The sequence below is a fragment of the Zootoca vivipara genome, chromosome 1, assembly GCF_965207765.1.
Source record: "Zootoca vivipara chromosome 1, rZooViv2.hap1.1, whole genome shotgun sequence".
In the NCBI taxonomy this organism is placed as follows: Eukaryota; Metazoa; Chordata; class Lepidosauria; order Squamata; family Lacertidae; genus Zootoca; species Zootoca vivipara.
In genome coordinates this window covers 10488093-10500399 of record NC_142582.1, presented here as the reverse complement: position 1 = coordinate 10500399, position 12307 = coordinate 10488093, and the positions used below count along the sequence as shown (strand labels likewise).

Sequence of the window (12307 nt, the reverse complement as noted above, 5' to 3'; positions counted from 1 at the left end):
AACTGCATAAAGAATATAGTTCCTAACCCCACTTATTTGGAGGAGCAGCCCACTTAATTCAGTGGGATTTACTTCTGAGTAGCCAGTGTTATGTTGGGAACAAATCCCATGGAATTCAGTGGAGTTTAGTATCAAATCGACATGTATAAGAATATGCTTTAAGAACTGTGTAGACATTTCACCCTGGCAGTAAATTTGCTTTAACTAGATAAAAAGACTAGGTTAATGGGTCTGAGAATACAGGGCATCATGGGTTGATTCTGCAACTCATATAGGCAGCACCATCCAATTAAGGAGACGTCTGTTGAGTGGACACAATGGGTTCTAGGTTTTCAGCCACTCTATCACAGGCAGAGTGAGAACTCGGAGCAGTGTGTGGTGTTCTGCAGTCAAATTCTAGCAGCAGGTAGTTAATGCTAAAAGGGAAGTTAGCTCAGTTGGTTAGAGAAAGTATTTATTTTCTTTCTAATAAATATATGCATTTGCCTCCGCACCCGTGCTCAGTATGCATCTGAGGGGACGGAGCCAAGTGGGAAACTGCAGCTGCCTGCCCTCCATGTTTCCAAGATGTTCCTTAATTCTGTTGCTCTGCATATCTTTTGAGGGCAGAGCTGACAAGCAGGGCCTATTCATTATAAAACCAAGAAACCGTGTGGCAGCAGTGATTCCCCCCCCCCTTTTGCCAATATGACATCATCTAGCCACCATGATACTGTGCCACTGGGAAACAGCAAGGAATTGCTGCTGCAACGGCCGGGCTTGACCTGAAAGAATTAGGCTAGGCATCTTAGACAGCGTCATACTATGTGTAGTAGGGAGTTACAGTAGACACTATGGGTTGTCTTTAAAAAAAAGAAGTTTCAATTATTAAAAGTTGAACATCATAAAGGCAAATCTATCATTTTTCAGGTCTTTTCCAGCAATCACCTAAGCACATTTCATCAAGCAAGAGATAAAACATTGCACTCTGTATTAAAGTAACACCAGTAGGGAATTTTGAAGTAAGCATTAGAGGAAGGTCTGTAGCTCAGAGGCAAACACTTTCATCTCCAAGTAAGACACCCTGAGCTACTGCAAGCCAGTGTATACAGCAGGGCTACGGAACCTCTGGTCCATCAGCTTAATTAGGCCTGGCACAGGTCCCAATTTGACCTGCAAGACTGTTTCCCGCAAACAACATTCACCTGCCTCGCATCTGACGTGTGAGGCAGGTACAGGTGCAGCTCCAAAGTGAAGACTGGTAGAGTTGAGCAAATCTGTCCATTTTGGTTTCTCTGCTTCTCATTTTTCCATTGTTCAAGTTCACTTCTCCACTGTTTCATATCAGTTGCTTTCTTTTTAAAAGAAATTCCTAAAATTAATCAGAATCCAAGTGCAAAGTTTTCCTAATATAAACCTTTTTACCTAATGCACAATTTTGCAAGATGCATTTCCCTAATACTTATTATGCTCCCTAGTACAATGCATTTTGTGTGTTTTTGTGAATGCACACTTACGCACACACTGTACCTTATTTGTGTTTTTGTACACGTTACTTGGCTGGAGAACTGTATTTGCAAAATTCAGCGAAGTGCAAATTTTGCAGGATGTCTGTTTTTCATTTCACATATTGTTTTAAAAAGAGCTAACTAGGTAGATTCACTTTTAAATACAAACAGAATCAAATTTCTGCCCCATTCCTAGCTTAACGTCAGCTCCCAGTTATTCTGTTGCAAGTTTATCATTGCTGATAGGAAGCCCTACTTGGGATCAGCTGCACTAGGGGAGTTTCTCCATCGGAATACCCTGGTGCAGTTGGGGGGGGGGGGGAGCTTGTCAGCACCGTTCCATCCTAGAGGAAGCTCCTTTTTAGGGGAGTCATAGAATCATAGAGTTGGAAAGGACCACAAGAGTCATCCAATCCAGCTCCTGGCAATGCAGGGATCTTTTGCACGATGTGGGGATCAAATCTGAGCCCTTTTATTCATTTGCAGGCAGTTTTGATTCACATTGTGTCTGGAAACAGGTATAGTGGCATATTTTACATACACGCGCGCGCACACACACACACACACACAGAAATATATGGGTCAATGATATTTGACTTGACATAAGGCAGCTTCCTATCTACAATAATTTTAAAATATCCTTAAATTTTCTTTAAAAATGTATATATACAGAGGGTTTTATTTTTCATAATAGCTCGGGGGAAGTAAGAACATACATACGTAGCTGGTTTACACAAAGATTGTTTCCATTCATCCATTATTTGGGGGTCTTGCGTTCTGCCTCAATATATTTTGGATAATCCTAAGTACAACTTCCAGTTGTTCGGGTGTCATTTTTAAGATCTGTTCTTGATTGTTAAGCATCTCCGTTATTGAGCCTGCTTGATTTCTTGGAGTCTCAACAGCAGAGTGATAGGATCTGGGTGAATCTTTGGTTATGAGAGTAGTAGAACTTGGAGCAGGAGTTGGCCTTCCCTGGCTGGAGCTGCCTTCAGGGACTCTTCCTAAATCAAGAAGAGCTCTTTCTACAGCTTTTTCAAGATGCCTGTAAGCTTCCATATCGATATCATCTGGGCCCGCAATGTTCTGAGTATCAAAATAAAAGCAAAGAGTTGTTTTATGTATGTGTATAATTATGACAAACTTCACTGTAAGACAGGCACCCCCAAACTGTGGCCCTCCAGATGTTTTGGCCTACAACTCATATGATCCCTAGCTAACAGGACCAGTGGTCAGGGATGATGGGAGTTGTAGTCCCCAAACATCTGGAGGGCCGAGTTTGGGGATGCCTGCTGTAAGACAATGAACTGCATCCCACTCATTTCTCCTCCTCCTCCTCCTCTTCCCTACCCACAAATTGGCTGATTTGGAGGGGGCACATGAGAAAGGAGAGAAGACAGAAGTCCCATTAGGCAAGCAGAAGTCTTCTTGACAATGTTGGATTACAACACAAAGTTTTTATTTATCAGCGCTCAGTGGTTGGCTTATCGAACAATCAAATTTGCACTTTTCTGTGTCTCTTTGCACGCCTAAGTCTTTATTTCATTTGACAAATTCATGCTGCTGTTAATATCTGGGTCAGGTTAATATCTGCTGTCTTCTAACTAATCAGCTAAATACTAGTGGTTGCTGTTCTATTTCCTTCCCCATATTAGCAATTGGCTGAAGTGCTGTGACCGAGACACCAAACATTCTAAGCATTCGGGTGGCAATGCATAGGTGCAATTTCTTGGTTCGCCTATGGAAACCCTAAACAGGTTCTAGAGCAGAGGCGGGGAACCTGTGACCTGCAGGCCAAACTTGATGTCATATAGGACATCGGGCATGGAGCCGGTAAATGTGGGACTTCAAGAGCTTAAAGTGATCTCTCAACCTTTGCTGGAAAAAGGTGAGCTCCCAACCACCCAGACCCTAATGAGCAGTGGGAGCATGCCTTGCCCATGGAGGGGGAAGTGGGTTTTATTTCATGGGGAAAACTTCTCTCTCCTAGGGCTATTCTGTGAAGCCCCTGACATCACAGGTGGAAAAAAGATGGATAGGGGAAGCATAGGGAAGCTCCCAAAGGATTCCCAACAAAGGACTCTGTGCTTCTTCCCACCTCTGACATCCAAGGTGGAAAGGAGAATGAGGAGGCTTGCAAAGTATAAGGGTGGAAACGCCCCTTGCGCTGCGGTTCCCAGCCTTGGAACCTTGCCCCTTCCAATCGTGATCTCATACTGACATTGTGTGAATGATGGGTGGGTTGCCCCATCCATCTGAAAAGTTGGCCCTTGGGCAGAGGGGCAGATAGAGGTTCTCCACCTTTCCTAGAGACGGAGACCTAGTTGCTGTTGGCAGGGGATTGCAATGCCTGTAGGGATGCTGGTAAGGCTGGGAACTGGAGTTGGGAGATCAAAACATGCAGAACTTGGCATTCAAGAAGTGCAGAGGCAAGATGATGTGTATTGCTTTTGTGGTATCTTGTGTTTTACTGCACCTGTGCATATTGCTGTACACCACCTCAATTTTGTAAGTGGGTGGCTTATATATTGTTGCAAACAAAGGAATAACATTTAAGGAATGAACGCCATGTGCTGAGAAGCAGTAAAAAAGAAGAAGAGAAAGTATGGTGCTAAGGGTAATGTGGAGCCAAGGATATGTATGTACTCTGTGTCAGGTTTAGTAATAGTAATTAGTAATTTATTACTTATACCCCACCCATCTGGCCGGGTTTCCCCAGCCACTCTGGGCGGCTTCCAACAAAACATTAAAATACAGAAATCAAACATTAAAAGCTTCCCTAAACAGGGCTGCCTTGAGATGCCTTCTAAAGGCCTGGTAATTGTTCTCTTTGACCTCTGGTGGGAGGGCATTCCACAGGGTGGGTGCCACTACCGAGAAGGCCCTCTGCCTGGTCCCCTGTAACTTGGCTTCTCGTAGCGAGGGAACCACCAGAAGACCCTCGGCGCTGGACCTCAGTGTCCGGGCAGAACGATGGGGGTGGAGACGCTCCTTCAGGTATACTGGACTGAGGCCGTTTAGGGCTTTAAAGGTCAACACCAACACTTTAGAAGGGCAAAAATGGCCAAGCTTCACATTACACTGAATGCTTTGCTTCGTGTGGTGCTATTCTGATACAGCAACTGATCAGGACTGCAACCACTGTGTGGGGAAAGGGTTTAAGGCTTTCTCACACATGCTTGGTCCTGATGAAAACCCTCCTGACAGCTTCCATCCCAGGCCAAATAGCAGGGGCTTTTTGTGCGCAGGGTGGGGTAGGGACTTTTATCAGGACGGTGGCAAGGGAGAGAAGGCTTATAAAACTCTCCCCACCCCAACTGCTACTCCTGAAAAACAGTACAGTCTCTGAAAACAATCATTTACATGCCGCAAGGAACACTGCTTTAGTGCAATCACTAAGGCTGGCTATGTAAGCAACCAGTAAGCACTGGGTTTACTGGGCTCATGAGTGTAGTCAAATCAACTGGCATTAAAGTCTTTAATATAGGAGCCCCTGTTTTGAAGTCTGTTTTTCCAATATGTTGAGCTTTGATTTTAATTTGCAACGCTAGTTCCATGGCTCTGATTTGCTCTCTGTTTGGAAAAAATAAATGCATTGAAGCCTATATTGTCCTAGATGTGCTGCCTTCAAAAATAATATTTGTGATCTTCAAGTACAGAGTCAATAACGTTCTTACCAATTACAGGTAGATAAGGATTTTTTTATTTTGTTCTTACCGATGTGTTTCCTTTTGTACGCCCAGGAGCTGGTATTTTAGTTGTGGATGATTTTTCCGAAATGTTTTTGGAATGGCTTTGTATCTGTGGATCAGACAGGACAGCAGTCTTGGTAAGTGATTTTTTGGGCTTAACCTCCGTATCTCGCTTCTTCTCAGATTTCTGCTTCAGGCTTTCCTTTCGCGTACCGCTGGGGGATGCCGTTGCTTTGGAATCCTTCCTGTTGTCGGTGGCGCTCAGTTTTGGAGAAGTTGGTGGGTGCCTTTTGCATTTTTCTTTTAAAATTTCCTTAGATGTGCTTCCAGTAGGCACCCTTTCTCTCCTGGTTTGTGTACTCATCGATGCTTGCTGCATCTGGTGTGACCCGCTATCCTTCTTTATGTCAGATTTCTTCCTTTTTGCCTTCTGGTGGTGTTTAACTGCTGGCTTTGTGTCTTCCTCAGACTCTGAATGCAAAAAGAGAAATGTTTGAGGGTTCACCGGAAAGGGAGGCTTGGAAATAAAACTGGGGGGCTTGTTGCAGAAATAATTTTTTGCCTCACTTTGGATGCCAATATCATGCGCACTCAAAAAAGATGACGGGGCAAACGGTTCAGGGATTCTCTTCAAAGTTTCCTCAGGTGACTTGCTTCTAAATCCTACATCAAATGTTGTTCTCGTTATATTTGGTATGTTCAGATTATCACTGTACTTCGGCAACCTGTGACTTTCTTTTTTATGTTTCACTTTTTTGGGATGACCCATCGTCTGAGTTTCTATGCTCCTTGTTTCTACTTCCAAAAGATTTGTTACAGAAAGGTCTACAGTTTCTTTTTCTATTTTGTGTTTTTTACCCGCTGTTGAAATTTTATGAAGACTTTCCTTTGAAGGAACTTTTCCTCTCTCAGATACATCTGTCTTACTAACTCTCTGACTTTCCTCAACATCTGGCAGAGATATAGTATGGCATTCATCCTTTACCTCAACTTCTTGGCTTATCCCAGTTTCAGAACTGTTTTGTATGGGAAGATCCTCAAAGCTTTTCTCTAAAACTGATGTTAAACCTTGTACTTCTGATTCTGAAAGTTTCTCTCGGTGGCCTTGATTTAGAAGTCTGCTCAAGAGAGACTTTAGATTTTTTAGTTCTTCTTCTGAAAACCTGTCATGCAGGCTTTGAGTATCTAGTTGTGTACTTTGCTCATCTAAGCCTTCATCACTCTTTGCTAGTTTTTCCACTACTGGAAACAAGTTTCCAAGTATTCTCCTTAACTCACTCTCTGTGATCATTCCTATTTTTGAAAGTCTTTCTGAAAGATGGTCTTGAATCTTTTTGTTCAATGCATACTTTAGGTTGGCAATTTCGTTTTCTGAAAGCACTTCAAAGAGATTTTGAATACTTTCATTTACCACCAATGTCTCTTTAGCAAGGCCCTCACTAGAGGAATCCTGCCATTCCTGCAGCGCAGCCTTCTCTGGTGTAACACTGTCATCCCCTTTCACAGCCAAGGACAACTTCCGGCACACTGTTTTCAAGTCTTCTCCCTTTAATCCAGCTGCTGAAAGTTTATCTTTGAAGTGATCTTGATGTTCTTTGCTTAAAAGTGATTTTAAACTTATTATTTCTGCTTTTAAAATTTTTTCTAGGAGAGCATCATGAATAGAAAGTCGCTGCTTAATGTTATCTGTGTCTGTGTTCACAGGTAACATTACTCTAATGATTTCCAGTGACTGTTTAGAGGGTTCTTTTCCTAAGCCTGTCTCTGCATTTGTTTGTTCAACTGAACTACTGTCGATTTTAGGACATGAAGCAGCCTCTCTATCACCATCTATTTTGCTTTCAGATAAACCTGTCCCTGTAACTACTAACTCGCTTTCTTTACTACTTTCTTTAATACTTTCCTTACTACTTTCTTTACTATGCTGCATGGATTCAGCTTTGGTGATGGTTCCTGATAGATGCTCACTTAGTGATTTTAGTGTTGCTATTTCAGTTTGTGACATGCTTTCTTTGGACAAGCTTTTCCTCCTCTTGAGCAAATCACTAGTAATTGGAAAAGAAACTATCTGGTCTTTTTCAGGTAGATCTGTATCTGTGATTATCCCCTCTTCACACAATTTGTCTATAAGATGAGCCTGCAAATTTTGACTTACAGCAGCTGTCAGTTTTGTTACCTCTGGTTCTGCAACCTTCTCGCCAGACATCTTTCTTTCCTCAGGTAGACATTTATCATCCCCTGGCAAACTGCTATCTTCCAGTGTTTCAGACAGCTTTGCTTCTGAGAGTCCCTCTGCAACTATGTTTTCAAGGTTCTTGCTTAAAATCGATGACACTGCTACGACTTTTACAAGTTTATCAGCAAGCACATCTTCAAGAGACTTCTCAAAGGAAATCTCAACCTGTTTTATTTCTGCTTGTTCTGCTAGTTTATCTTCTGGTGTCTTTTGAGAAGAACCCGATGTGACAGCGAGTGGTTCTGATGCCTTTTCATCCTGCATGCCACGTTTTTGATCCTCCTCTTCTAAATCCATTTTTCTTTCAATAAGCCTTAGTATAGAAAGCTCCCCACTGCTCTTGATTAATTTAGTGTCCGTACTACTCCCAAGTTTTGTCAATGACATCCCATCAGGTGGATCTTGGTCTTCTCGTTCTTTGTTAGCATCAGATGGGTACGTTTTCCCTAAAAGACTGACATCTCCTTTGCCAAAAATAAGTGGAGGAGGCTGTACTTTACTGATACTTCTCAAGAATGGTTCAAACTTGTTTCCACTAAAAACCGCTTCCTGGAACTGTAATTTAAAAAAGGGAGAGAGGGCATAGTTATGAAATTTAGAAAGCTGCAAGATGAACAGAGGAGTTGTGTGGGTTTTGGAAATTCCTGGGCAGTTGGGTACTATGCTCATCCCCCCCCCCCCCCCGGTCTTGGGAACAGGTTTTTTTACAAGAGGCTTTCAAATGAATAAATTTTCTTGGTCAAATGTTTATGATAATACAACAAAATGAAGAGCATAAATAGGAAAAATGCATGTAAACAATATATTAGTAATACAGTAATACTATATATCCTACCAGTATAAACATTATTCCTAATTTCTGAAGTCAGGGAATAAAGGAGACAAGTTATATTTTCAGCTGGGCAGCATAGCTGCCAAGTTATCCCTTTTTTTAAGGGAAATTCCATTATGCTGAATAGGCTTCCTCGCGAGAAAAGGGAAAACTTGGCAGCTATGCTGGGCAGTCATATGCATGCTAGCAGATAAGCATCAGAGGGTGTTGGATGGGGAATGGCAGCTGCACAAGTGCTATCCTCTAACTAGCTATCTCTGTATTTTCTACCTAATACTTTTTACCCGCCTTGTTCTTGCTGCTGCATGGAATAACGCATAAATCAGACCTTGGGAATTTGTAAGTAAAGCATTCAAACCTACTAATGGTGTGGTCTGTTCACTGCCAGAGGGCGGAAAGAGAAGAGTGCTTTGCTAGCGGACTAAATGGGATATGCAAAAGATTTAACAGCCTACATTCCTAACTGCTTGACTTTGTGAGTTTAAACTCTGCTACTGAGGGCTTTCTCTTGCTGGAGAGTGATTTACCCCCATGTTTTGAATCCAGGCACCCAGCTGATTCTTTTGCTATTTACCCCACATGCGTGGATCACAGGAATTCACGTTTCCTCCCACAGTACTGGTGACACAAGCCAGTCCTGATCAGTGCTGACATCATCTGCTAGTACTGCTGAATGTCCAACAGCCACCATCCCCTGGCACAAGGCAACAGCCAGCCGCAGCACTAAGCTAATAGGCTGCACACAGAAAAATGAGTTTAGAAGGTGTGTGTGAAGGTATTTGTACTGCACAGTGTTATTGCATGTTTACTCAGAACTAGCTCTTTGTGAATTCAACAGGATTCAATAGGATGTACGTTCAAAGGTGTGTACATAGAATTGCAGTCTGGCCGTCTGGGCTGTTGGCAAGCAAACTGTGCTTCAGGAAGTCTGCATGCTAGTTTTGCATGTACAACCAAGTCAAAGTTAAAACAAGCCTAGGTTCATAAGGCAATAACAAACCATGGCTTCAGACTGTAGTTTCTTGGCAGTAAATAACCAGAGTTAAGCCAGTGGGCAGGGTTCAGACCATCAGACAAACCATGGTTTAATAAACCATAGTTTAACAAACCATGGCTTTGTGTGCAAACCAGGCCTCTTTTAGTCCCAGTCTGAACTGATTTTTTCCCACACAGAAACAGAATTAGCCCGGGAGGCGGAGGTGGGAGGGGGAAATGTAAACCCCTTTCCCCAAAGGGTCTCCAGCTACGTGGTTTTCCCCAAGCTACACCTATCTGCCCTACACTGGATGTCATATGTGAAGTAAGGTGAGGGGCAGGTGGAGACACAGCTATCAATGCGCAATTGGGAGCCTTAATATGCACCCCTGATTGTGCAGGGGCAAAGGAGTTTTGTTGCAACCTTTTCCAGCCATGGGTCGGTCCACCGTCCCTCAGACCATGTGGTGGACAGGACTTTATTTTGAAGAAGAAAAAAATGAACGAATTCCTACGCCCCACAAAATAACCCAGAGATGCATTTTAAATAAAAGGACACATTCTACTCATGTAAAAGCACGTTGATTCCTGGACCATCCGCGGGCCGGATTGGGCCGCATCCGGCCCATGGGCCTTAGGTTGCCTACCCCTAGCCTAACAGCTGACCTGTGGTGAGAGCAAGCTCCCTGGGATCAGCTGAGTTCCCCCTGGGAAATGTCATATCAAGCCAATCCTTGAAGGGGCTTTGCCAAGAAAAAAGGTAGGGGGAAGGTGGAAATCAGGACTGTAGATCAGAATGCTGAAGATCATAAACAAGCCTCTTCTCCGCCAAACAAAATTAACTAAAGGAATTACCGGTAGCAATGTGGCAACAGTGAGAGACTCCAGTGCTCAAAGACCACCCATAAATATATACCACCTCCAATCTACCTGTTCTCTTTTTAAAGCAGAAAAACCAGGGCTCTAATAACCAAGGAGGAGGAAAAGAAAGTGACAAGAGTGTCAACACAAAACATTTCCCAAATGAATCCAAAGTGTCTTTTATAGAGGTACTAACTATCCCTGGCAAGTGGATATATAATCAGATGCAGGGAATGATAGGAAAACCACAAAACAGACGTGACCAGCTGGTAATTGTCTCAATGTTGCATAATTATTGTATATAAACTAAACCAAAACTGAACATTATTGTTGGAATGAACTCATTCATACCTATGAACTTCCTACAGTATTCTATGGGAGCAAGGGACTTGATTTGAATTTTGAAAAACTGACGTCTTACATTTTGGTTTAGTTAATATATAATAATTATGCAATATTGAGACAATTATCAGTTGGTCACGTCTGTTTTGTGGTTGAGTACATTTATACGTGATCTTGGTTTCTTTTGTGTTTAACACTGGGAATGAGAGGAAGCCAGATTGTACCAACTCCTTGTGCTGTTTTCTGCAACAGATCATGAACTAATGAGGTAGATAAGAAACATTCCATGATGCTGCCATCACTACACAGACATCACCAAATCCACTTAACTGTATTATATGCTATCGGAGCAGTGCTTAACGAGTTATTCCTTACCGTAGATTTCCAAGGCAATTGCTGTACTGGTTCAACAACTGAATCTAGGATGGATCAGCAAGAAAAATAAAATATTAAAGAACAACAAATGGAAGAGCAACAAAATTTTAGTTGTGAAATCTGGTATTTAATTTTAGTGTAAATTAATAATGCACAACACTCCCCAGTAGACCAAATCATTTGAGTAATGAATTATTTTGTCATGGAATTCAGTAAAGACACTGTCACTTCCATAAATGACCACAGAGAGCAGAGTGGGTTAATAATAATAATAATAATGGTGCACATAGTAGTTAAAATAATGGAAAAAATGGGAAATAGAAATATTTCAGGGAAATATACTTAGTAAAAATGTGTATACTGTATTAGAAATTCTCACTGAAATGCTAATGAGTTTTTGTGCGGACTAAAAAAAATATCTGCAAAATGATGTGGAAATGTGGAAAGCTGAATTTAGGATTAGAAGAATGAGAAACTGAGAGAGTCTAGATTGACAGATATGCCCATCCCTAGCCCTTGGTCTGCATAGCCAATGACCAGGGGTAATGGGATATGTAGTTCAACACAAGGTAGAAGACACCATTATGGCTATCTCTATAGGAGGAAATTATGTATAACTGCAATATATTTTGGCCTCTGACTAAGGCAACCCTTTTCTTTTTTGAAGGAGCAACTTCTAAACACTTTGCAGCAGTTAGCGCACAAACATCCAATCTCTTTACTTTGGCTTGATAGCAAAAGCAAGACTGCCAACTTGCTATTCTCTTCCAATACCCCTGTAGAATTTCCTATATATGTTTTCTGTATAATTTGTCCTGTCCTGAGAGTTCCCTGATTATCAGTTTCTTCTTACTTCAGAGAATTCTACTATAAAAGAATCCTGCAATTCTGCATAGTCTTATTATGGAAACAGCTTTACTGTCTCTAATGGTTCCTGATCCAAAGGATGGGAGATCAGCAATCCTACCTCTGGGAAAGAAAGACAGGAGCAGAAATGGAAATATAGGTTGTGTTTGGATGTAACATTAAATCATGGTTTAGCTCAGTGGTTCTCGAAGGTGTGGCAGGGGAGGATGGCAATTGTAGCAGGAAGATTCAAGGATAATCAAAGAAACATTTAAATATTTCAGTGTCCAATCCAATCCAGATGGCTTATCAGAATCAAGCACTGCTAGGAGCCATTTCTTTTTTGCTTTCAAATGTATTTCTTATCAATAAAAAATGGTGTGGAGCAAGCAAAATTTTGTTCTGTAAGTGTGGCCCAAAGAAAAAAGTTTGAGAACCACTGGTTTAGCCATACAGTGTTGAGCCTCAATAAGTCTGAGGAAAGTGCTAGTAGTAGTAGTGGTAGTAGTAGTAGTTGTTGTTATATTTATTTATACCCCACCCAGCTGTCTGTCTGGGTTTCCCCAGCCACTAGTCTTAAGTGCTTCTCTCACATGGTCAGGGAAAATATTTCTGCCAAGTTTAGTTTCACTTTTGAAGAGTCGTATTAGCCGGGTGCCAG

The 12307-nt window shown here is 41.9% G+C and overlaps 1 protein-coding gene across 5 annotated transcripts in view; it reads right to left on the bottom strand.

Moving 5' to 3' along the window:
- Positions 1-1937: 1937 nt before the first annotated feature.
- CATSPERT (catsper channel auxiliary subunit tau) overlaps positions 1938-12307 on the bottom strand; it is a 32533-nt gene continuing 22163 nt past the window's right edge. For all 5 annotated transcript variants that reach the window (XM_035137262.3, XM_035137235.3, XM_088673032.1 and 2 more), the window contains 3 exons: positions 10801-10844; positions 5205-7970; positions 1938-2573 (listed from right to left, as the gene is read on the bottom strand). In XM_035137262.3, the coding sequence (XP_034993153.3) occupies positions 2238-2573; positions 5205-7970; positions 10801-10844 (3146 nt within the window). In that variant the 3' untranslated portion in view covers positions 1938-2237. The remainder of the gene's footprint in view (positions 2574-5204; positions 7971-10800; positions 10845-12307) is intronic.